We start from the raw sequence: 27,939 nt of genomic DNA on the forward strand, positions 1-27,939 counted from the left end.
CCCCCCGGCCAAGAAGAACTACACCCTGAAACGAAAGACAACAAACGAACAGACACACTTTCCTTCCTTAAACTGCCTTTGTCAGGCAATAAGACAAGGAACTAATATAACTCCATCCTGTAATCTGCACATTGTAACCTTTGCATTCTCCCCACATTTTCACCTAGTTACTAAATGTTTTCAGATAAGTGTCATGCTGTTTTCACTATTATTAAAAATACTGCCACTTGACTTGATAAAAGCAGAAGAGGAGTTGGAGGGAAGATGGTCCTTCAATAAACAAGAAAGTGATCATTCTAGTTTTACTAGTCTACAACCAATTCATGTATATCACTATCACAAACAAGAAAACTAGGATTATACTAATGGCATATAAAGAAGTTAGAGAACGAGTTGAAGAAGGTAAAATGTGTGTGTTGGGAGGGGGTAGTCGGGTTTATAGTTGAGTCAATATCCTTAAGCAGAAATGTAAAAGCACCATTTGTTAACTAAAATATCTGCACAGACACAAGAAGGCATTTTTAACAGGTGAGCAGGATCACCCATGGTCATATAACTCTGCAATTATGTCTTCTAAAAAAGGAAGCCTGTTTCACACAAACTCAGGAGAAGACCAGATTAATGGGATAAAACTTCTCAGGCCAGGGTAAGCTGTCATTTCATGAACATTAGTACATACAAAACAGTCTCATTTTCTAAGCTTATTGAATTTCAATGGACTGAAATCTCTTGCCTTACACTGTTGTGCTTATTTAAATGATCCACCTCTACTAAAATAATAACCCTCCAGATCAGATAATTAAGAAACCAACATTTGTGAGCTAGATCAGATCTACAAAGTTCATTCACAAAATAAAAACAGTGACATAAAATGCTTGAATAAACTTTTTTTGCACAAAGTAGTGACTAATTATTCCCCTCCCTAAACTTTACCATTATATTCAGGTTACTTTAGCCTAGAGCAATGGTGCATTGTTCCTAAAAGAACCACAGAATGTTTTTTAAAGATGAACATATTATCGTTACTAACAAGTAAAAAAGTGAAAGTATACATAGCATCAAAAATTTTCCCAAACAACAACTTTAATAAATTAGATGCTATTAAATGTATGTGTTAGATATGTGAGCTAAGAATGTATGCAAGGGACATTTAACTGTGTATAATACAATATAAGTACAATGTAATCATATTCATTGACTTTGGAAATGGTGATGTACCTTAAAGTTATCTAAAATGTAACTGGCTTCTCAAACATCAAGTATCTCAGAGAAACATGGACAAATCTCTATTCCCATCATTACTGCTATGATCCTTATTCAACATAAAGCATAGGTAAAGAATAATACAGTGACATAAAAATTTTAAAATAAGTAGTTAGATTATTTTAATAAATCTGCTTAATTAAAAAAATCATGCTTAATAGAATAAGGTTCTAGCATTCACTTAACTGAAAAAAAAAAAATGAAGACAGTCTAGTAAGCCATCAAATAAAAAAATTCAAAATCACCATGAAATGAGTACTATCAGTCAGCCTGTAACAAATATATTTATCTAAACCAAGTCTTTTGTTTTGTCCTTTTTTTTTTGGAGACAGGGTTTCACTATGTGAGTATGTAACTCAGATTGGTCTCCAATATTGATCCTCTTACCTCTGACTCTCAAATGCTAGGATTAACAGCTTCTGCTACATGCTTGGGCAAGTTTTAAGCAACAGGGAACTGAAATGTAAAATATCCAGCATTTGGGAATTTGGAGCCAGATGGTGCAAGTTTGAATTCATTACTTCTTATTTATACAACTTTTGGGAACTAACTTGCCTCTGTGCCTTAGTTTTTCACCAAGACCAATGCAGTGGCAATAACACTGCCTACCTTATGGGGTAGCTAAATAACAAGATGAACATATAGAATGTGTGAGATCATGCAAAAATTCCATGTTTTATTATAGTGATTCTTAGTATCTGTGGACCACTTACCATTTCCTAACCATGTGTTCAATCAGCACACTTATTGTTCCTGACAACCTACACAAGGGGCACTACTACTAGCTTTAACAGAAAAGGAAACGAAGAGGAGATGAAGGCGAAGTTCCCAAGTTAGAAACAAACATAGTACTCAAGCCAACAGAGTGACTGATTATAAGTCACTCATTACACAAGACTGCCTCCGCAAATATAGAAAGAACCTTCAATTTTTATTAAAAGCCAGACAGCTATATAGCAAGAGATCCTGTTTCAAAAATAAAAATAAAATAAAACAAAATAAATATGTGAGAGGGTGAAAACTTACAGGATGAAAATCAGAACCCAACAGAGGTGTTTAAACAAAATAGCTACTTACTCATCAAAGAACTAACTGATTTTTATTGATTTGTTTTACTGTCCTAGAATAATGAGACACAGTGGCTAGAAAACTGCCTTCCATTCTAAGAGGCTTATTCAATCAATTATAAAGTAACATGAAAGCAATCTGCTCAAAATATGGTCTAAAGTTATTTTAAAAATAAAGACAACATAAAAATCAAATATTGTTGGGCACAGTTGCACATACCTGTCAATTTCACCACACAGGAACTAGAGGCAGAAAAATCACTGCATATTTAAGGCCAATCTGGTCTACATTTCCAGACCAGCCTAGGCCACCCTGTCTCAAACACACCCACAGCACATTCCCCAAAGTCAAAAAGTAAAAATACAAGAAAATAAAGTCACAATGAGGTCATAATTACAAACTTTTGTTTAAATGCAAGCAATTCCTTGTGATTCAGCCTAGATTTGGAATACTGGCTTTTTCTTCCCCTTTTATATGAGCCCTGTTACAAGAGTTAAACAGGAGATAGTTTTTAGGCTATGAGTTACAGGAACACATCTTCAGAAACATCTTGCTATGACACTTGTGTTTTGCTTTTTATATTCAACTATTTTTTTCCTAAGAATTGGGAAGATTAAATATGTTGTCAAAATGTTAACATCATTTGTTAAAACAGGCAAGAAGGCAGTTTTGTAAGACTATTTCAAAATAAACAACAAAAAAGAAAGATGAGGGAGTCTGGGGCTGACTCGAGTCCCAGAGCCTTTGCCTCGAGTGAGCAAACCCGTGTTTAGTCACCAGCACAGTGACCACAATAAACAGTCATCCAAGAAAAATAGTAACTTCTATATTAGAAGTTTTTAATAAGTCAGTAAGGAAGCAAGTCTATAATCAAAACAAAGTAAGTTTAACAATTCTACCAAATGTAATTCTATATTTCCTTAAAGGAAACAAAAGTAAATTATACTTTTTAAATAATTTGATTTAAATAAATTGAGTAATCCAGTTTAGTGATATTAAATGACATGAAAAGAATGACCATGGCATAGGGATGAGGGTGTAATTCAGAAGTAGGCAACTGCCTAATATGTACCAGGTGGGAACAAGGACAACTATCTCTGAAAATACTAACTAAATGACAACCAAATTTAGCTTCACTATCAGTCCAACCAAATCTCAGAGAGAAAAACTCAATTATGATACAGGAAATTTACAACCCTGCACACTGGTTAGGACAAAAAGGTAATTAAAAATTAAAAAACTCAGACTCATTAGAGATTAATATTTGAAATAAAAATCTATTATACATGAATACTTGCTGGTGTCCCTAATAGTTTATGATTTAATCAAATTTAGTTTAGAAAAAAGCATCCAGAAGCAAGACATTTAAAACATGAAAGAAATAAAAGTGCTGATAGCACTATTTAGGCATCAAACTAACATCCTAACCTTGGAGCCAAAATGATCCAGTATCTATATAAATTGTCACATACTCAAATGAGATTCCAGCATACATTTAGTAGTATAGAATTAGTTGTAAAACTGAAATAGTGTCAGATTATTTTCTATCCTCTATGCTTTTAATGGGTATATGAAAATCAAATAAAAATGATCAGCTTAAGAGAACTCACAGATGAGAATTTTACAGAAACTTTTGTGGTTTGTCTCTCATGCAGTAGTAAAAGGTGTCACTTTGTGTTTACATAACTAATGTAAATTATGAGGCTTATAGTTCAGTCTTGTTCTCAATTGAACAACAGAGTAAAAATAAAAAGCTCATGGAGAAGACAGAACTGCTTGGCTCTAAAATTTATCTTTTGAAGACTCAAATATTTTAAAATAGAAAGGATTACTACATATCTACTCTTGAATGGGTATATCAGGTTACTTTCCTTATCTCATAAGTGTACACTATACTTTAGCTACTGAAAAGCAATTTTCCGTTAATAAGCCTTTGAAATGTACCTACTAAATATGTATTTTTATATTGTGACCCAGTTTGCTTTTAGATTCAATTATAATAGATTTTTAATTAAAAAGAGATAATACCTATATGAAATTTATAAAGTTCTATGATTCATTTATCAAGTATTTCTGAGCATAATAGAAAGAAACAAAAGTATATTAGTTATTGGGAAGTGGGCAAGGTAAATATAGAACATTATTATCAAAGCAGATACATGCCCAGAGAGATACCATAATTTTAACAAGCCTCAGATAGGCCATTAGCATTTAAACTGCACATTTTTCAGAACATAAATGAATATGGTTTTAATGAGAAATTTCTCAGGTAATCTTTAAGTTTAAAAAGCAGTTGGCAAAATGAAAGTATTGTTTTAAAAAATTCCATAAGATTATTTTAAGGATAAATAAAATATTTTTTATGACCTTGATAATTCTCATATTTCTCTCATCTGGTAGAAATACCTTAATCTAGTCATTTTAGAAAATACATAATGACAAATTATAAACTTCATTTTGTCCCCTATATTCCATAAAGATTTTAAGACGAAAATAGGGTATGTATATTTTCTGATGTATGTGCATATTTTTAGAAGTACTTATTACTGAAAACATATTTACCAATTACAACACTCACTTACATAAGCATCCTTTGCAATGCTATACAAGATTACTGTCTTAGTAGTTACACAGAAAGGCTTTTACAACCAGTTAGCACTTATTTACAAGATTCCTAAAGCAAAGTAAGATTCTGCTCAGCTATAATAGAGGGAAAACTAAAGCATAGAAATGCTAAGTAATTTGCCCACTAATTATAATGACTGATAAACTGCAAATATAAAATAATATGAAAAATTATACATATAAACTCAACATTCAAACATTTACATTTAACTGAGGACGGAAAATAAATGTGAGGGAATTTAGTGCATAGCCTAAATTACAAAGAGGTATTGTTTCAAATTCAAAGCAGCAGACCCTACAGAGTTATGGATATTAGTTCATAGGAACTTGAGAAAATAACAAACTACACTCAGTAAAAAAATATTATGATCCCAAGGCACTTGGTTCTATAGGAAAATACAACGAATATAACATATGTCTAATGAAGCACTGAAATATATTTCACGTGTGTATGCTGGAGTGGTGCATGTGTGTTTGTATGTGTGTGAATGCACATGTGTATGCAGGTACAGATATGGAAGCCAGAAGCCAACCTTGAGAGCTGTTCTTCAGGAGCTATCTGCTATCTACTTTGGTTTATATTTACTTGTTTATTTACTTGAGACAATGTTTTGTACTGAGATCTGAAGTTCCCTGATAAAGCTATAGCAGCAGGCCAGTGAGCCCCAAGAGCTGCCTGTCTCTTCCTCCCTATCAAAAGATTAAATGCAAAAGCCTACACACCCACACACTCAGCTTTTTTTGAATACTGGGAATCCAACTTAGATTTCTTTGTGTTAGTATGGCAGGTACTCTACTGACTTAGTTAGCTCCCCTGCCCTTGAAATATATCTTTACAGCAATAAACACATATTTAAAAGACCATTCATGATATCATGGGTTCAAGTCCCACAATTACAAATAAGTAAGTAAATATGTATGCAAATAATAAATATGTTAAAATAGTATGTAAGCATGATAAAAGTATAATGTGATCATAAAAATATGATTTTTGGAGGAAGGATTTTTCAAACAATAATGGTGCCAATTACAAAATAACGAGATGCCAGGCAAACTGACAAATATTAAGTATAAAATTAATTCTACATAAAAATTTCAATCCAAGAACACTAGTGCCTAAAAGGAAAATACTTTTACAAGAAAGGTAACATTACAACTAAAAACACTTGTGATATTACATCATACCCATGTTAACCACAAAAATATTAATGAAAACATCTTAATTGCTTCTTTATTAATTTCTTTAAAGTTTTACAGGTAATTTATGCTGCTATCTCTTAATAAAGTAAACCAAAAAAGCTATCCTTTATCATCAGTAACAAAAATATTTTTACCTTCCAAAAGACTGACAAAATTCCAGATACTGCATATTGCAATAATGTGATTAGGAATAAAAATTTAGTAAGAGAAAGCCAATAAATAAGAAAGGGTAATACAGGCCCGGGCAGTGGTGGTGCACGCCTTTAATTCCAGCAGTCGGGAGGCAGAGGTAGGCGGATCTCTGTGAGTTCAAGGCTAGCCTGGGCTACAGAGTGAGTTCCAGAAAAGGTGCAAAGCTACACAGAGAAACCCTGTCTCGAAAAACCAAAACAAAAAAGAAAGAAAGGAAGGAAGGAAGGAAGGAAGGAAGGAAGGAAGGAAGGAAGGAAGGAAGGAAGGAAGGAAGGAAGGAAGGAAGAAAGAAAGAAGTCAAAAAATCTTATCAAGTGTAGAAGAAAGATGAAATTTATTTTTTAAATGACAATAAAAACATGGTGGTTTGGAAATGAACTAGAATAAAGTACTTTTTGAAATAAAAATTGGATTCATTTCTAATTTAAATATGTCCAAAAAATAATATATCCCAGTAAAAATCTAGTGATCCCATAGTAAATGAATGAGAATCAATGTAATATCTCTTAAAAAAAAAAAAAAAGATAGTCTTGTATATAGGTTCAAATAGTTACAGGACAGTCACGAGCACTAAATCTTGTATAATTTCAAACTAATCAAGCTCTTCAACGTTACCTCCAGCACCTAGGGAATTATCTTTGATTGAATTTTGTTAATTATATGAGGCTGTCATTAGAAAATGTTCATAGTTTTATTTACACACGATGTTGTATTTATGCTTAAGATATCACTTTTTATAATCTTCAAAAATTATAATGGGAAGACAAGTATCCCTGTATATTTCTTAAACTTAGAAGAACTTAGTTGTAAATGGATTTAATCTTTAGAAATTCCTAGAAGGGATATTAATTGCTTCTAAGAAATATTAGCTAATAAGAGTTTTCTAACTTTTTACTTCTTCAATGCAATTTTTACTTTCTAAAGATGTTCAGTAAAAAGAAAAAAACCCTAATAACTTTCTATTTTATATTTGATGACTTATATTTTTGAATTAACACAAACAAGATATTCTTAGTGACTGAAATACATGAAAGCATTTTAAAAGTAAATATTCTAAACCATACAATACAAATATATGTTTTGTCAAATTTGTTTATTCTTTTTGAGATGCTGCCTTTCTTTGTCCCCAGGTAACTGAATATAGAATTGTTAACACACTTTCTGCAGGAACTCAGAAAACGCTCCCTTCCACGCTGTGTGAACTTGGTGTCACTGTCCTCTGAAGGACTATCAATTAACTCTTTGTATTAGCATCTGTTGCTGCCCCCCCCCACACACACACACACTGTACTCAGCACTTTCATAGTTTCTTCTTTTAGCCAAGGATGCAAATGGCTAAAATGGGAAGTCTGTGAACCCTGAGGAGTGGCCACTGGGTAGCATCAGCTGGGCTTCCTGGAAGGCATCATGTTCTACTTCAAATTTTTTAAAAGTACAAAACAAAACAAACAAAGAAGGGAACCAAACAAAAAATAAAGTCTACCTAGGCCATCTTTTCACCTTTCTTTATTTCATAACAGAGAAGCATTAACACATTCATTTTGGAAAACAATAAGGAACTGCTAATGAAGTTGTTGCCAATCAAACTCTATAATAACCAATGAGAAAAAAACATCAACTTTTATGATACACTAAGAGACTTTAGAAACTCTGTGGTCTGATGAGATAAAATCATCATCTTAGTACAGGGTACTCAGGACAAACACTTTTGCAGCTTCTTTATACAAAGCATTACCAACTTATTCTCAAGAAAAGAGGAATTCTCTTGCTCAAAATTCATATTATCACTCTTATTTATATCTAAGTATGGAGTATAAGCATGTGTAGCAGGTTAATAAGTGGATAAAAATGTTTTTCTGAAGGACCATTCTCACTAACTAATATTTTATAAAGGACTTATTCAGTAATTGTTTTTTACTGTATCTGTTATTAAAAAATAAAACGATGGGCATTTGACTTTTACCCACTAAAGACAAAGTCTAAGAGTTCAATTTACCTGACGAGATTCTCATTATCTCCAGTTCCTTTGCAAGTTGCGCATTCAGTCCTTAAGTCTTCAGCCTTGGGCTTCTTTTGCAACACAGACTGCCTCTGCCTTCTTTCTCTAGGAACTCTTTCCTGCCAAGCAAAAAAAGAAGTAAACAAAACAAATTCTAACCAGGAGGAAAATGGAAATCACTCAAGCAAGAAAGTTTCCCTATGTTCAGACGAGGTAAAGAGAATTTAACTTATTCGAACCTCATGTTTTTCTTCCTCGGGAACAAAGCTTCGCTTTCGTCCTCTGGTTCTCTGGAAAAAAAAAAAAAAAAAAGCCATAAAAACACTTAAGGTTGAAATCATGATAAACATAAATTTTCTCTGTCAACTTTTATGGCTTAAGTTATAGTTGGAAAATCGGTGTTTCTAATTACTGTTAGATTGTTCCACTGCATGCAGGTAAAATTATGTCATTAATTATACTAACTTAAAAAAATACACATGTATTTGATAGGAAAAGAAATTAATTTTCCAAAACTATTCTAAAGAGTTTTCTTCAACATTTCATACTTATATCTACAATCTACTCAGACCATTTAATTTTTCATATCTTATCACAAATCACTTCTACAACTAAAACACTGAAACTGGAATATTATCCTATCGTTTTCCTACACATGTACCTATGCGCACGTTTGTGCAATTTAAAAAAATTCCTTAAGTAGTCATAAAAAAGGTGGAAAGAAAAGACTTCATAATTCCCCAATCTTAGTTAAAATAAGTCTAAAATAGTTTAGTAAGAAATGTGTAACCTGTATTTTGGACAACATTCATCATTTGAAGGAAGGCATCTACATGTTTAAAAGTAACACAAGAGTATCTGCAGCCAATATGGTTCAACTCTCCATCTTACACACACTGACTTGGACTTAAAATTCCCATCTGCAGACCACTGCTCTAGAGACGAGACAGAGGTGCCACTTAGATTTATTAGATTATATTATTTAAATTGTATTCTAAAGCTGAGATTAAAAAAACATTTATTTCAAGGTTACATAAGTACCAAATAATTCTCAACAGAACTATTTTCTAATATGCATCAATTTTCTAAATGCATCAACGCTGTCTTAAAGCTTCAGTTCTTCAGAATATCCAGTGCCTTGTATAAATCTCATACTGCGTAATTTCTCGCCAGTAACCAAAAGCCAATTAAAGTCATTCAAGACAAGTGATGTAGCCATTTATGTCTGTATTGCCTGTTGGTATCTTTTAATACGTTATAGAATAATTTAAGAAGAAAAGAGAATATTATATCTAGGAAAGAGCTTCAAATGCAGGCCCTACTAATACTAAGTAAGTTCTTACTTCTAAACTAAGGCCGTGTGTCACTCTTCAAACGATCAACCACTGACCATGCACACTAATGTCCATGGGCACCTGTTTAAAATGCAGAATTTGCAGGCTCTTTCATTTCAACATATTGAATTACACTTCCTTTTAACAGCAATATGAAGTTATATATGTTAACTTTAAGGACATTGACACAAAAGAGCTCTAACTGTTGACAGTGAAGTCTCAAGTCTACAGTTTATGATTACCTCTTTGCATGTTTTCCTTTTGCTTTCTACAACAGGTATATTCATCTCTAAACTTGTAAGGGCCATTTTATATTCAACTTTCTATACCCAACTAAATGCAATATAATATTTATTCCATCCAAAGGTTCAGAAATTAAAAAAAATCTATAAATGGTTCATTAGAAAATAATAAATGACTGCACTATACTATGTAATTCAAACACAAGATTTGGCAAAAAGTTTAAATTATTTTTCCCTTTCCTGGTACTCATTTAATTACCATAACTTTCATATACAGGCCATTTCAGAAAGGTTTCAGAATGGTAAACTAAAGGGAAAATACTCAAATCACTCATTAAAATTCCACAAACTTCTGCACATAATGCTCAAAGACTTTTACAACCCTTATTGTGGGGGGAGGGGTAGCCAAGTAACTATAACTCATCTAGCTTTGAATGATTTTCTCAGCCACTTAGATCACCCAGTTCTTGGTCATCCACAGTATATTTACTTGGAAAAATATGATAAAACAGACATCAAAAATATTTGAATGGTTCCAAATACCATGAATTTAATTTTCATTTTTAGTCATTTTCATAGGCAGTTTTTTTAAACTAACATCCAAAAATATTTATCTAAAAACATTATTCAAATTCTCAACAATGCAGTCTTAACATTATTAAGTGGCTAATTTGTACTTGTGTAAAATTAGCTAAAATATTAGTGTAATAAAGGTAGACTCTAGGATATGTCATTCTCTCTCAATTAAAGACCTGGTGGGGGCAATAATAACAATCATACATATAAAATGCCATAATAAAATTCATTAATTTATATGCAAGCTTTAATTTATATGCAAGCTTAATTTTTTAAATTAATAAAACAAATGAAAACTATAGATTGCCCCTTGCCTTAATAACTCACATGTGAAGAAAAGGAAACACATTAAACTTGTTAATTCCCCTCACCAAAATAATGAACTAAAAGAAGCAGTGTTCTCTGGAAAACCATAGGATTCAGTCAAGACTGTGTAAAAGCAGTGTTACTACTGTATTTACTGTGTATATAATAAAAATATATTTAAAATGCAAAAATTTATGAGTCATGGAAAATAAAAATCACAGGTCTTCAAAGAAAATAAAGCTGATGCATGTGAAACGTAAGACTAGGAAAGGACAGGTCTCAGAAAGCCCTCAGGCACGGGTGTAAAAGATGAAAAGTCACCAGATGCACAGAATAAAGAAATAAAAAACAGAGTCAGAAAGCTTTCAAGCTACATTAAAGTTATTAGAAAACATGCCCAAAAGTACAAATTTCATTTTTAAAGTAACTTCAAAAGGGACATGAACACTCTCATTTATTTGCTTCTAAAGTAATTTCTTTTCCTAAAAGGAAGAAGATACTTTCCACACAAAAACAACGCAAAGAAAATGTCTATGTAATACAGCCCTCAGAAAGAAGCACCACCAGGCTGTCTTTACAGTAAGTCCCGAGTGTCACCTGTGAACTAAAAGCTGTACAAAGGAGAATGGGACCAGGACCCAGCATTTGAGTCCATGAGTCCACAGGAACAAACTACCAATTACAACAGTAATTACTTATGAGGAAAAGATGAAATATGAAAATTCACATGATATACAGATCTTCTAAAGTTTTAACTAAAGTTTAATTAACAAGACTGTTCTTAAACGTAAGTTCATGTTTTAATATCTTTACTATAATACAAACTATGTATTCATTTAAAAATTGGTATAAGAAAACAACGTTAGCTGAGTAACTTAACTTGGCTCAGTTACTATACTGACTAGTTTTATATCAACTGAACACAAAACAGTCATTTGGGAAGAACCACCTTCCATTGAAAAAATAGTCTCACCAGATGTGGGCAAGACTGCTGTGGATATCACTCTATATAAATAAAACACTGATGGCCAGTGACCAGACAGGAAGTATAGGCGGGACAAGGAGAGAGGAGAATTGGGGAAACAGGAAGAAGGAGGGAGAGAGACTGTAGCCACCGCCAGGACAAGCAGCATGTAAAGACGCCAGTAAGCCACCAGCCACTGGCAAGGTATAGATTTATAGAAATGGGTTAATTTAAGATATAAGAACAGTTAGCAAGAAGCTTGCCACGGCCATACAGTTTATAAGTGATATAAGCGTCTGACTAATTATTTTATATGTGGATTGTGGGACTTCGGGGCTTGGTGGAACCTGGAGAGAAGCCCTCCAACAAAAAATGGCGCCCAATGGCTCGAGTTTCCACCTTAAACCTGAGAATATTTAATAACCAATTCTAAACAGAGCCAAAACCAGGTTCCTGCTCCATGTCTCCTAAGGGCAGCTAGACACCACAAAACGCGGGTTTGAACTACTGTCGGATTCCTGGCGTTTTCGTTTGACCGGCAGTATGGCGGTAATGAGGTGTCTGCCAGCAGCACATTACGCTGTGTGGTAGATTTAGTCTTTACTAGTATTTAAAAAAAAGAAAAAATAAAAGGTTTCTGGGCTACACACTGCTTTGATAAAAGCTTAGACCCACTATTTCTGAGACTTGATGACTTACAGAACTGGTGGAAAACGCCATGTTGTTAAGCTAAAATGGGCGGAGCCAGCAGCCACAGCACCATTTCAGTCTTATAATACTACAGTTTTTTATAAAGAAGTCATGAATATACACTAGCAAAAAGATAGCATCTTCAACAAACGATGTTGGTTTAAGTGGATGTCTGCAGGTAAAAGAATGCAAATAGAACCATACTTATTACTTTCTACAAAATTCAAGTCCAAGTAGATCAAAGACTTCAACATAAAACCAGATGAACATAAAACCATTGAATTTAACAGAAGAGAAAATGGGGGACAGCCTTGAACACATTGGCATATGAGACGACTTTCTGAAGAGAACACTGATAGCACAGGCACTAATTAATAAATGGGACCTCATGAAACTGAAAAGCTTCTGTAAGGCAAAGGACACAATAGGACTAAACAGCAGCCTACAGAGTAGGAAAAGATTTTTTATCTGATAGAGGACTCATATACAAATGTATGAGGAACTCAAGAAACTAGATATCAAAAAAACAAATAATCTAATTAAAAAATGGGGGACAGTTCTAAACAGAATTCTCAATGGAGAAAACTCAAGTGGCTGAAAAATACTTAAAGAAATGCTCAATATCTTTAGCCAACAGGGAAATACAAATCAAAACCACTCTGAGATTCGATCTTACATCTGTCAGAATGGCTAAGATCAATAACACAAGTGACAGCTCATACTGGCAAGGATGTGGATCAAGAGGAACTCTCCTCCATTGTTGGTGGAATTGCAAACTTGTATAGTCACTATGAAAATCGATAGGGCAGTTCGTTCAAAAATTTGGAATCAATCTCCCTCAAGACTCAACTATACCATTCTTGGGCATATACCCAAAGGATGCTCCATCCTACCACACAAACACTTACTTTGCTCAGGCATGTTCATTGTAGCCTTATTTATAGAAGCCAGAAACTGGAAACAACCTGTATGTCCCTCATAAAGAATGGATAAAGAAAATGTGGTACATTTATACAGTGGATTACTCAGCTATTTAAAAAAATGACATCATGAAATTTGCAGGCAAATGGATGGAAGCAGAAAAAAATTATGCCAAGTGAGGTAACCCAGATCCAGAAATACAAACATGGTATGTATTCACTTATAAGTGGACACTAGCCATTAAGTAAATGATAATCAAGCTACAATCCATAGACGCAGAGAGGTTAGGTAAAGAGAAAGGGTCTAAGGGGAATGTATGGATCTCCCTGGGAGGGGGAAATATATTTTAAAGGTGGACTGGGGGCAGCTGGGGAAAGCAGAAAATGGAAGAGGTGTTGAAATAAGGTGAAGGGGGAGATGGGATAGAGGGAGAAAGTGTTAGGAGAGAGAGCTGGAATTGCAACAGGGATGACACTTGGGGGGTGTGGATACCTACTGCAGTAGAAACTTCCTGGAAACTATGAAGGTTTTCCTAATGGAAGATATGCAATCTCAACTGGCTGTCTCTTACAGCAGCCAGATGAAGCTTCCAGTGATAGGACTGGCTTATACTCAATTGAGTTGTTGGCCAAGTGGGTCTCATGGAAATCCCCAAACAATCTAGGCTGTTGTCAAGATAAAGGGTTGCTCTCTGAAAACTCAGAGTGGAGTCCCATTACCAAAGACAACATCCAAACAATTCATTGGACATGGAGAAATCGAGCTGATGCCTACATGGAGCTTTCCCCCATATGATCTTATCTCTTTGGTGCAGGGAGATACTCTATAGGCTACCAAAAGAGAAAAATGGACACCAACTCGGTCACAAAACCTTTGTCCCACAATCTGTCCTGCCTGCAAAATACGCTGTCAATGGCGGCACAGTGGCCAACCAATGTCTGGTTTGACCTAAGGCCAACTCTACAAGGAACCCACACCTAACACTGCTTAGGTAACAAAGAACCAGGGACAAGATAGCCCAGAGACCTAAGGTAAAACCAAACATGACTGGTCTTTTAAAAAAAAAAATCAATAAAAATGATTCTTAACAATATCTTCTATACTCACAGGTCAGTGCCTTATCCAGGCATCATCAGAGAGGCACCCTCTGGAAGCAGATGGGAACAGAGGCAGTGGCCTAAAGCCAGACATTGTGTGGAGAGAGTTTAATTGGAGATTTCCATAAAATCCCTTCCCTTAGAGCTCAAGGAATCTTCAGAGTCAGAGGGGATGGAGAACAAGGCACTCTCACTCAATTAAACCAGGTACATATGAGCTCACAGAGACTGAAACAGCAAGCACAGGGCCGACATGGATCTACACCAAGTCCTCTGCACCTATAGTACAGCTATTAGCTCAGTATGTTTATGGGACTCCTGACTATGAGAACAAGGGGGCCTCTGACTCTTGTGCCTGCTCCTGGGACCCTTTTCCCCCTGTTCATTGTTCTGTCTTAATCTGATATGAAAAGTTTTTGCTTCATTTTATTATACTTTATTTTGTCATATTTGGTTGCTGTCTCTTGGAAACCTTTTCTAATGAGACCGAAAAGGAGTGGATCCAGAGGGGAGGGGAGGTGGAGATGAACTTGGAGGAGTAGAGGGAAGGGGAAACTGTAATTAGGATATATTGTATGAGAAAAGACTCTATTTTCAATCGAAAATAAAAATATAATGACAGCGTAATTGAAGGTTCTGGCAGAGGAGCAATGAGGGAAAAAGGGGATGCCCACCTAGCCAGTCACATCAGTCAAATCAACTCTGGTGATCCATGGTTTTCATACTAAGATGGACTAATTTTCATTCATACCAAGTGTCTCTCAGCTTTGAGAAATAAATCAGACTTTCTTTGCCAAAATGTCTAATGAGGGGAATCCCGTTGGGTAGAAGACAAAAATCACAGGTCTAAAATAAATGTATTATCCATCACAAGATTCCAGTTATTCAGATTCTTTATTTATCTTTTCAATTAATTTTACTTATTTGTTTTTTTTTTTTTTTGAGACAGGGTTTCTCTGTGTAACAGCCCCAGCTGGCCTAAGACTCACTCTGTAAACCAGACTGACCTCAAACTCACAGACCTCTACCTGCCTTTGCCTCCAAAGTGTTGGGATTAAAGGTGTTTGCCACCACGCCCGGCTTCAATTAATTATTTTAAAGGAATAAGGAATAAGCGACCTCACTGATGATTGATTACATGGGAAATGTGATAAAGATCCACCTGCATATCCAGAAAGACAAAAGGGGGCTAAATAACCTTCATAACCTTCTAGGTTCACTACATTAATTTACAATTGTCCTCTGGGCACAGAGTAAACCTTCAAGTCACTTTTTTTTTTTTTTTTTTTTTTACCACCAACAAGTTACTTATTTTTAATCACTTAATGTCTTACATAAGAACCACAGCTAGGAAATATGGTAAGAAAGATAGTATCATCATCCTTAAAAAGAAAGAGAAATGGTAGAGGGTCAGGGAGTATGAAAGCCTCTTCATAGTCAACCAACCCTATGCCCAGCAAGCACAATAATAAACAGTTAGTTACTATGCTTGACTATCTATAGTCACTTTATAATCACCTATTGTCTGAGGCTGGAAACCACATTTTCTATATTCCCATTCCATAAGCAGCTCAAGGATAATAACTGGAACTAAGAAACAGACAAGCAAAATGAAGGCAATGTTTCTAAGCCCATGGGTACTAGATGCATGGCTTGTTCTAATGCTGTGTGGCTTGGTAAGCCTTTTCCTCAGGTAAGTCTAGCTTACTTATTTAGAACCTATTGACTGTCTCATACAATAACCACAGCTATGAAATAGGGATAAGAAAGATCGTATCCTCATCCTCAGAAGAAAAGAAAAAGGGAAGAGGTCAGGGAGACTGGAAGCACTTTATAGGTGACCAACCCTGTGCTAAGCAAGCACTTACTTCCTGAAAGCTTTTCCAGATTTGCCTCTATCCCTATATTTCACTCACTCACTCAAGAGTGCTCTTCAGGCTAAGATATTCACAATCAAGTTCTCTAACCCAAGAGACGCTGGCTTGGTATTTCATGGTAAGAGATTTGCTGAAAATTTCTCGAATATTTGACAGAGCTCCTTTCAACTAGAAACAACACATTCCTTGATATGCACACATCTAGCTACACCATGAGTGCCCTCGTGTACCACAGAATGACCATTTTCTGAACTAGTTGTTTGAGATATAGTCACCAAGCTGCTGCAAGTCTAAGCTGGATGAAGAAGTCTCTCGAGTCATCACCAGTACTCCTGCTTAGAACGCCAGAATAATAAAAGTCTTATCTGAAACCTGGAGGAGCACCTCTTAAAGGCTATACAGCTTGGCAAGTTATTTAAAACAATGCTTTATTAGGATTCTTTTGTGTCTGATAAAGAAAAAAATGTCAGATACCAAAAATATGTGTCCTCATAATAGGTTCAAAGCCCATGCACTGAGCTGGGAAAAGAGAAATGCTGGAATAGAGGTTAAAAGAGATTCTGTCCTTAGCTACATTTTAATTTCATACAACAAAAAATAAACTAATTGATTTTATCATTAAATTTTCATTTAAAACAATGCTATCATTTGGATTGATAATTTTTTAAAAACTAGATATCCTAACAAACATGAAGCAATGTTAAACTATGAAGCGTACAATGACTCTATGTTTACAAGGGAGAGGTACTTCCTGAAAATACATTTCATTATTTCACTTGAAATAAATCTTTTAATCATTACTTTAAACAACAAATTTTTAGCCCTGTAATTTGTTTTCAAGTAACTTGACCTTTTTTGTTGTTTTTGTATAGAAAGAAAATATAGGAGAAAAAAGTGATGCGACTGATCACTTGAAAAGCATCTTATTGAAACTATTATCTCAGAATATACTATATTCTTTCAGATTTCTAGAAATCTTCCTTACAAACCCAGAGTAGAATGAAATGGAAAATAATGTGTCTAAGTATCCACGTTGCAAGTCTAGTATGGCTGGTCAACATGTTCAGCTCCCTGGTAAGACTCTGGGCATGGTGAATGGAAAGCTTCCTGTCAACAGGAAAAGCAGACACCATTCTTCAAGAGCAATTTTGTCTCCAACAGCAGGTACTCTAACAAGGATGGAGTCTATTCGCTTATCTCTCTTGCCTTTTGTTTATTTAATATTTATTTGTGTGCCTGTCTGTATCAGTGTGAACATATACATAAGTGTGTGTGTGCACACTTGTGTGTAAGGAGGCAGGAAAAGGAAAACAGGTTGTCCCTTTATATTAATATTTCTTTGAGACAAGATCTCTCCCTGAACCTAGGTCTTGAGTTTTCATAATGAAGCTTGAATCCAGCAACCTCCAGGGATGCCTGTCTTCACCCTTTTTAGAACTGAGGTTACAGGTGTGCATCTGACTCTCAACTTGTGTGGGTGCTGGGATACAAACTCACACCCTCACAACTGTACAGTCATTTCTCCAGGCTGTGAGCCTAACTTTTTAAATCCCAATATGCTAAAACCAAATAAAGACACTGCCTCAAAAATATACTTATTGGTTAATCAAAAATTAAAAAATTTAAAAAAAAGAGTGAAGGGTATTAAGGAGTGTGTATATACTTCAATCCTCACACTAAATATAAAAGCATGAATTTTTTTTTTAATTCCCCAGAGTAGGTTCATTGTACTCACAATTTGAAGGGGGAAAAAAATAAAGCAATGCAACAAAAATTAGACATACACAAGCAGTGCACATACGAGGACAACATACTTACTAATTTACTATTACTTTTCTTCAAAATGCTTAAGATTTTATTATGTGTATGAATATCTTGCCTACATGTATATATGTGTACCAAGTAAGAATCTAGTACCGATGAAGGTCAGAAGAGGGGGTTGGATTCCATGGGACTGACGGTTTAGAGCAACCATACAGGTGGTGGGAACCAAACTAATGGGATCCTCTACCCAACTGAGCCAACTCTCCAGTCCCCTTCTTTTCTTTTTTAATATCAACTTCTTCAAGGTCAATATTGAAGCATTCCCTTAACTCTGACACTATTTCACTATGTATAACAGGGGCAATACCACTGTTTGAAAGTACAAACAAGAGTGTTGATCCTAATTATATTAGTTAAGGTTTCTATTGCTGTGATAAACACCATGACCAAGGCAATTATAAAACTTATATAGTTTAATTGGGTTTAAGACTCCAAAACATCCACCAACTAGGAACAGAGTGCTCAAATGTCTGAGACTTACAGGGAACATCTCATTCAAACCACTATATTCCACTCCCGGGCCCACATAGTCTCATGGCTATATCACAATACAAAATGCGTTCAGTCTGACTTCAAATGTCTCCATGGTCTTCCACAGCCTCAACACTGTTCCAAAGTCCAAAATCTCCCCTAAAAGCTCAAGGCAATTTCTTAACTGTAACACCCTGTAAAAAGCAAAAAGCAAAATATGCATTTCCAACATAAAATGGTACAGAATATACATTACCATTCCAAAAAGGGAGTTAAGGGGGCACAGTAGGGAAGTATTGAACCAAAGCAAGACCAAAACCCAGAAGGGCCAAGTCCAAATAATGTAGTTCCATTGTCCAATGTCAGCAGGTTGAGATGGCTCTCCTCATCCAGGTTGGATGCCTGCAAGATACAGCTCTCTCTTGGGCTGGTTCTACTCCCTATGTGCAGCTATCACTGGCAGATATCCCACAGCTCTAGCATGTTTAGTAGCTGAGATCTCACATCTCCAAAGAGCAAAACAGGAGGCAGAGAGGTAAACTGAGAATGCCTTCTGGTCTTGTCTTATGAAACTGCCTGAGGCTGAATTGAAAAGTAATCAATTAATTTCTTTGGTGGAAAAGATTTCAAGAAAGGCTTGTATTGGCTCTGCCACATGAAAAAGAGCAAATGGGGCAAAAAGAAACACAAAATGCATAAAGAGAAAAAGAGCAACAAAGTCAAGGTCTTTCAAAACCCCAAAGGCAACCCTGCCCTAGTGACACACCTCCTCCAACAAGGATACAGCTCTGAATCCTTCTCAAATAGTTCCACCAACTGAGGACCAAATTTTCAAAGATATGAGCCCCCAGGGGCCATTCACATTCAAAACACCACACTAATGTTTAATGTCAATGACTCCAGACATACAATTAACAGTAAACATTATGACTGGCTTTCACATTAACACTACTCAAAGGGGCACCAGAGAAAATACCATTTTAGAATCAGAATATAGCATCAAAGGAGAAAGATCTCAGGCCAGGGGTAGTGGTGGTATATGTCTCTAACACAAGCACTTGGGAGGCAGAGGCAGGCAGAGTTCTAGACAGTCTGGTCTGCATAGTTCCAGGGGCAGCCAGAGCTACATAGAGAGATCCTGTCTCAAAGGAAAAGGGAAAAAAATAAAAAAATAAAGAAAAGGAGAGAGAAATATCTCACTTATTAAATATGTGACACAATGACCAAATGTATAAAAACCATTTCCATTTGTATTTCAATTGAAAATTTACAGAGCTCAAAAGAGGACATGAGAAATTAATTCAGACTGCATAGACTCAATTCTTCTTGTGTGTTTCTCACATGTTTATATGTGTGCTACAATGGATAGTGTTCTCATGCTTCACAGATGTGCCCAGTATATTAATGCTTTCCAAACAGATGCATGAAAAAAATGTGTCCTGTCATGTGAGTTTCCATCAGTGTTAATGACCTTGGCCATCTGTTTTTATGGTTTTAGTCTATCATATTTACTTTTCAAAGAACGAGTATATAAATCGTTTGCCAATTCTTCTAGCTCACTAAAAATACTCTGAGGTCAAAATTTAAAGAATTACTTTAGGAAGTATTTCTGTTTGTTATTACTAGGTGCATAAGGATCTCTTTCAACATATAACTATTTTAAATAAGAATTTAGTATGTGTTTTGTATCTACATCAGTAGTATACATTTTCTCTTCAGACCCATAAGGGCTAATCTGCATTTATGACTTCTTTTACTTTTTTCCCTTGTAACAAGATAGATTTTTTTAAAAAAATAAAAATAAAAAACTTTATCCGGATATGGAGGGAGATAGATACTTTTAGGTTTAGTGTTGTCATTTGTTTTGTTATATTTTAAGGGCCTTTATTATTTTAAATTTTATTAAATTAATTTTGCCTCATTTTAAAAGTCTCTATTATTTTAAAGTTACAAGTGTCTGAAAAACTCCTTTTAAAAAACATAAAACAACCCTTATTTTGTTATTACTTGAGAAGGTTTTTTTCTTTTTGGTTTTTCAAGACAGGGTTTCACTGTGTAGCCCTAGCTGTCCTGGAACTTATTCTGTAGACCAGGCTGGCCTCGAACCATCCAGAAGACCTACATTTTTTTTTTGTTTGTTTGTGTTTTTATATTTTGTGTGTGTCTCTCTCTGTATGAGCACATACATGCCTTTGAACATGAATGTGCCAGAGCATGGAGGTCCAGTCCTTTCCTTTCTTTCCATCTTATGGGTCCCAGGGAGGAAATCTGGTGAATCACAAATAGTCTGCAACTCAGGGAAGCTATACATTCTCTAAATGCTTATAACCATACTATAGTGGGCATTTACAGAATTAGCTAAAACAAAGATAATGTTATAGAAAGAAAAAAAGTTTGATTTCTCCATTCACATAAAACTACACAGGTATGAAGTATAAAGGAAACGGTTACGGGATGAGAAATACAAAGCTGAGATGAAAGGGAATCTGTTATACATATGAGCTTGCAGAGGCAGGCCCAGGAGTCCAAGGCTTCAGTAATGTCCTATTTTTAAGTGGAGTGTCAGAAATACTAGTACCCACCATTAAGCTTTTACCTGAACCCACAAGCTAGATCCTCAACTAAATACAATATGTTAATATTGTAATACTAACATAATACTCAGAACTGAATTCATAGAAATAACAAAGAGCAATATGAACACCAGTTTGTTTATCCTATAACTCCTTTTAAATTTTTCTATCAGAATATCACTGAGATCAATAAACGAAGAATAAATACCGTGTTTCTTATTGGAATCTTCTTGGGTTCTGGTGGTACGTCCTGAGGAACAAATTTCACTGGTTCCTTAATCTGTCTCCTTGATCGTTTGGTTCCGTCTGGCAATGTTTCCATGGCCATGTCTGCTTCCATGTCACTGCTCCCTGCCTGGTCACACTCTGAGCACTGCCTGAAAAAATTTTTGTTAAAATAAGGTCAATATTTATTGTCTTCTGATTTTAGCTACAATTTCTATAAATACAAAAAGAATTCATACACAAATACACACACACAAATACACACAGGCAGTGTGATATGACAACACACAGAAGCACACCTCCACATCTGCCAAAATGATTACCATGACTGTTAGAGAAGCAATTCAGTGTATCCACATACAAGAGTAAATGGAACAGTGCTATTGCAAGCCAAGAGAACTCACAGACCACTCACTAAGAAGGTACCTTCCTATTTAGAAATGATGACTTTTTAAATGTGACATACACTGAAAAGTCTTTTATGGACTTTCATTCTTATATTCCATTACCACACTTTTTCATTGTATTTTTTAACACAGTATGCTGAATATAGCATCTGGAAAGGAAATGGGATCTGTGAAGTGTTGGAGTGAGTAGTCACTTTACTAGTAAACCAAGCAAAACCTTTACCTTGTCAGTGAAGACCTAGAAATTTTTATTCTGCCAATTATATATGCCCATTAAAACGTTACAACCAAGCTGGGTATGGTGGCACACACCTTTAAGCCCAGCACTTGGGAAGGAGAGGCAGGCAGATCTGAATGTTCAAAGCCAGCCTGGTCCACAGAGTTCCAGGTCAGCCATGGCTATTATACAGAGAAACCTTGTCTCGAAAAACCAAAGAAAACAAACAAATGAACAAAAACACATTACTGACAGCTGTTAAAAGTAAATTTATACTTATACATTTTCTTCAAATATAATTTAAAAGGATTAAAAAGGTTTCCAAAAGTCTAATTTGTGATATATGATATATTTACTTTACATGTGTTAATATTTGTACCTTTGAATGTAACTTAAAATTCAAACATCTCTAAGCATTTATCATTTAATTCACTCTCCATCAAAACTTTTATTTTTGATATATCAATAATACAGACTTATTATTAAGCTTATTTTTACTTTTAAAACTGAAATCTTTAAATTCTGGGTTCTACAGCATAAATACAAAGTACTATTTGTTTAGCTGAAATAATCATATTCACTGCTACAATGCAAAGTACCAGTGAGTAAAATAAAACGTTATTCTCTAAGGCATAACTTACAAAATTCTTACATGTATGTTGCTAGTGCAACTAAAAGATGCTTTATAGATTACCAAATCAGTAATAAACTGCTCTTATACTTATTTCAAATAAAAACATCAGTAACTGATATGGTACTACATAAATGCCTTGCATAATCTCAGAATTTACTTGATGAATATATTCTGAAGAGGCAAACAAAATTATGAAAAACTGTGAAATGCTAAGGTTTTTTTGTTTTGTTTTTTAAATAATAAAATGCCACAGCCATTTTAAGTAAATAAGCCTACAAACAATATCAAATTATGTCTCAAGTGGATCATTTTTCTGCTTTATATGTCTAAGTTATACAAACTAATAACAAATTGATCATTTTCATCAGCTCAATGAAATGTCATAGTTTCTCAAGCATTCCAATCCCGTGTGTGTGTGTGTGTGTGTGTGTGTGTGTGTGTGTGTGTGTGTGTGTGTGTGTGTGTGTGTTGCCTGTGCATGTGGAGAGCAGAGGACAACTTGAGTGTTGATCCTCAGGTCTCGTATTGGCTTGTGGCTTATTGATTAGGCTACTGACTGACCTGCAAGCCCTAAAAGACCTAGAATCTCTGCCTGCCCAGTACTGAGATTTACAAGTGTGCACCACCATCAAGTCTGGCTTGCGGGGCTTAGAGATATCAAACTCAGGCCATAGGCTTGCATGGTAAGCACTATATGAACTGAGCTTTTCCCCAATCACTCATATTCACTGTAAAAATATATAAATCTCTATAATATGAAAACATGTACTTTTTGTGTAATCTAGTTTTCAAATTAAAACACTGTCACTTTATTTCTGTTTTTGTAGCTACTACTCATCATTACAACATTGTGTTCTTATGCTCATTCCCAAACCCACTAAAAACTTAAATGACAAGTAAATTTGTCCTAGAACATTCAGACAAAATGGCATGCCATGAAACCCTGAAACATCAAAAAACTCGTTACCAAGAAAATTTTGTAACTGACAATACAGAATATGTATTCCAATTTTAAGGTGGCTGTCATGAGTCACGCCATATACATCTACACAGATGGACCATTTTCACTTTCAACAATATATTAAACACTGTATTCTCCACCCTCAAACATCCTTTAAGATACCTACATAACAGTCTAGTATAAAAGCCACAGCATATTCAATTAAATGGGATCAAAGAACATTTTCAAGGTAAGAGATGATTACCCTGGAAATGTCAAAAACATGTACCTGAATTCATTTAGTAATCTATGGCACCACTATGATGGGTGATGTCATTCTGTATGCTGTGAATATGTGTTGCTCTTATTGGTGGATAAATAAAGGTGTTTGTCCAATGGTGAGGCAGAATAAGGTTAGACGGGTCATTCCAACTAGAGAGAGAAAACCAGAGCTGAGAGATGCTGTCAGCTGCCACCATGAGAAGGAAGATGTAAAGATACTGGTAAGCCACATGGCAAAGTATAGAATTATAGAAATGGGTTAATTTAAGATATAAGAACTAGATAACATGAAGCCTGCCATGGCCATAGCTTAAAAATAATATTAGCCTGTGTGTGTTTATTTGGGTCCTAGTGGCTGCGGAACCAGAGGGTGAGAGAGATTTGTTCTGACCATGGTCTAGGTGGGACACAGGAAAACTTTCAGCTACACTAACTACTATGACACACAAGTGTTGCAGGAATCTTAAAAGTTCTTATTAATAAAATCAAACCCGAGGCGAGTTATTGGGGTCCATGCTGGTAGATCAGAGAGACAGAACAAGCCACAGCTATCTCACCTCGCCGGAGCCTCAGCTGGTCTTGTCTCCTCAGACTGGAGGCCTCTGAGTCCTCAATCCGGAATGGGTCTCAGCTGAATTACTGCTCAAATGCCTGAATGCTCAACCAGCCAAAATCTTCTAGTTTCTGGTCCTCACGCCTTATATATCTTTTTGCTTTCTACCACCACTCCCTGGGATTAAAGGCTGGCTTTCTGGGATTAAAGGCGTGTCACCATGCTTGGCTATTTCCAATGTGGCCTTGAACTCACAGAGATCCAGAGGGATTTCTGTCTCTGGAATGCTAGGATTAAAGGCGTGTACTATCACTGACTAACTAGTGGCTTGTCTGTTCTCTGACCCCAGGTAAGTTTATTAAGGTACACAATATTTTGGGGAACACAATACCCCCACATCTCCTCTCTTTTTGTCTAAAATTAAAAAAGCTTATAACTAATACAAGAAAAACTATCCAATAAGCATATACAATATATACAGCCAAAAATTGCATTAATGATGTCTAGTCCATTAACATTTGACAGATTCAGATAAAAACTCCATTATATATATTAACAATGTACAGTCCAGTAACATCTGATAAACTCAGACCAAAAAATTTTCATTACTTATCTTATTTAAAACAAGCAGTTCCTTTTTAAAAATAGATTCCATAATCTTTTTATCTTATCATATCCATATTTTCTCTTTTTTCTTTTCATAATAGATTCAGTAGTCTACCTTTTGTCATTTTTATATCTTCCCCTTTTTCTTCAGTGTAGATTCAATGATCTACCTATTTATCCTATTATTTCTTTATCTTTTTTCTCAGAGTAGATTCGATGATCTATCTCATCTCTATATTCTCTTTTTCTTTTTGCTTTCTAGGGGTGAAGATATCTTTAGGGAATCTTGAAAAGAAAATTTTGGGGTTAATCATCAAGTCCTATATCATTTGTCCAGTCTCTGGATAATAGGAAAGTTCAGGGCTTGTTTCAAGTCCTTGTTTGAGTAGTCTGTCAGACTGGATCATCTCAACTAGTCCTCTCGAAATTGTTCTGACCAGTTTGTAGTCCAAAGTCGATTTTTCCATGGTGTTAATCGGCTTAATGACTTTACCATAGTCCATGTGGAATCATCGTTGTAGGATCCTGTCATCTTTTTGAAGATTTCAAAGTCACTGTTAGGCATGGTCATGGTTTCCTGCAGACTTTTTTTTTTTTTTTTTTTTTTTTTGCCTCCTCTGTGGTTTGGAGCAATCATAGTCTGATAAATGTCTGTCTCTCTGAACCATGAACATTCTTCCCTAGAACAGAAAATCTTCACAACAATTTCTCCCCACCATTTGTCTTGCCAAACTTTTCCAAACTGACCTTTGCTGATACTTTCTTGTAACATGATGGTCCTGGCAATTCTTGTCTGAACCAGCAGCAGTAAACCCTTTGTTCCAGGTAGCAGCATCACCGCAGTCACCAACATGATGAGAAGGAGCTGGCAACGTGGAGCAGTAGCCACTGCTTCCATGGTCCCACCACTGTTTGTGGTTCAGTCCGGGCTAAAGGTTCTCCCAAGCCTCCTAGGCCAGCCTAAAATTCGGGATCCTCCTGCCTCTGCCTCCTTCAGCAAATCCAACTGGCATGTGCCACCACAACCGGCTGAGTGTAGCTTGGGTCTGAGCTGTGGCTCACAAGGCCACAGGCAAACAGCTTTTTCATGAATTCGTAACATGAACGTTGGGCGCCAGATGTTGCAGGAATCTTAAAAGTTCTTATTAATAAAATCAAACCCGAGGCGAGTTATTGGGGTCCATGCTGGTAGATCAGAGAGACAGAACAAGCCACAGCTATCTCACCTCGCCGGAGCCTCAGCTGGTCTTGTCTCCTCAGACTGGAGGCCTCTGAGTCCTCAATCCGGAATGGGTCTCAGCTGAATTACTGCTCAAATGCCTGAATGCTCAACCAGCCAAAATCTTCTAGTTTCTGGTCCTCACGCCTTATATATCTTTTTGCTTTCTACCACCACTCCCTGGGATTAAAGGCTGGCTTTCTGGGATTAAAGGCGTGTCACCATGCTTGGCTATTTCCAATGTGGCCTTGAACTCACAGAGATCCAGAGGGATTTCTGTCTCTGGAATGCTAGGATTAAAGGCGTGTACTATCACTGACTAACTAGTGGCTTGTCTGTTCTCTGACCCCAGGTAAGTTTATTAAGGTACACAATATTTTGGGGAACACAATACCCCCACACACAAGCTTATTAATGAAGCTCATTTAATTATCTATGTATTTACTTAATACATTCTATCAGAGATGGGACCTACAGTTTGTATTCCTATGCAAAAAAACCTTAAGATTTTTGAAGTAATTGAAGTAATCAAAACTATTAGGTGACAATGCCCCCTCAAAGATCCAAGACCACTTAGCAAAAACCCCAACACAGGCATGAAAACCCCTCTTTTAATTTGTAGGCTAGGGTTGTCCAAGAGACTTCCAAAACATTACAGGCTATTGTTATTGCCCACAGTTGCTCCCCGAAGTGGAAGGTAAATCCCTATTTATTGCTGAAGACACCATGCACTGTAGACACAGGGCCCAGAGCCCCTTAAGCTGGAGCTGACATCAAAGCCTCCTAGCCTGAGGACTAGCTTTCATAGTACCAGAAGGTACCATATGAGCTTCCAGAGGAAGGATGCAAGCAACAGTCCTAACTAGCTATGGTGCCTATGAACCACAACAAAGACCAACATGGCACAATTAACGTAAGGGTACAGGAGTGGCACACATAACTTGGCAGTAACCAACAATTCTATAATTGGACTTAACTCTTACTCAAAAAAATGAAAATCATACATGGTTCTCAATTACCCAGTAATGAATGTCATCAATTGATGGGGGAATGTCTTTCTGTACACTGCGAATATGTGTTCCTCTGATTAGTTGATAAATAAAGCCATTTGGCCTATAGCAAGGCAGCTTATAGGCAGGTGGGAAATACAAACAGATAGATAGGAAGAGAAAGGAGAGGCAGAGAAGATGCCAGAGAGCCGCCCAAGGAGCAACATATAATGGGACGTAGGTATAGCCATGAAATATGTGGCAATACATAGATTAATAGTTATGGGCTAATTTAAGATGTAAAATCTAGCTAGCGAGAGACACTCAGGTTTCTTGCTAGCTAGATGAGCCAGTAGACCATACAGTTCGTAATTAATATAAGTCTCGGTGTGTTCATCTGGGTCTGAGTGGCTGCGGGACCACAAGGCCGCAATAGCCAGGCAGGACCAGGAAAACTTTCAGCAACAATCGATCTTAGGCCGGAACCTACAAACCACCGCTTTAATGAACCAGCATAATCCCTAACTACACTTTAAATGTTTGTCCTTATAGCCATAGGTGAGTGTAGTCCTCACACCTCATCAAGAAAACATCTCTTGGTAACAGTTAGAAACTATTACAGAAAAACCACCATCAATCCAAATG

The 27,939-nt window shown here is 35.9% G+C and overlaps 1 protein-coding gene across 8 annotated transcripts in view; it reads right to left on the minus strand.

The window, feature by feature from the left end:
- Phf14 (PHD finger protein 14) overlaps positions 1 to 27,939 on the minus strand; it is a 146,091-nt gene that overhangs the window by 60,550 nt on the left and 57,602 nt on the right. For all 8 annotated transcript variants that reach the window (XR_013049681.1, XR_013049680.1, XR_006070166.2 and 5 more), the window contains 3 exons: positions 21,431 to 21,599; positions 8,587 to 8,637; positions 8,345 to 8,466 (listed from right to left, as the gene is read on the minus strand). Coding sequence is in view for 5 of the 8 variants with exons in the window: in XM_076566200.1 (XP_076422315.1) it covers positions 8,345 to 8,466; positions 8,587 to 8,637; positions 21,431 to 21,599 (342 nt within the window). In the remaining 3 variants the exon portion in view is untranslated. The remainder of the gene's footprint in view (positions 1 to 8,344; positions 8,467 to 8,586; positions 8,638 to 21,430; positions 21,600 to 27,939) is intronic.

Source organism: Peromyscus maniculatus, chromosome 3, assembly GCF_049852395.1.
Source record: "Peromyscus maniculatus bairdii isolate BWxNUB_F1_BW_parent chromosome 3, HU_Pman_BW_mat_3.1, whole genome shotgun sequence".
Lineage (NCBI taxonomy): Eukaryota > Metazoa > Chordata > Mammalia > Rodentia > Cricetidae > Peromyscus > Peromyscus maniculatus.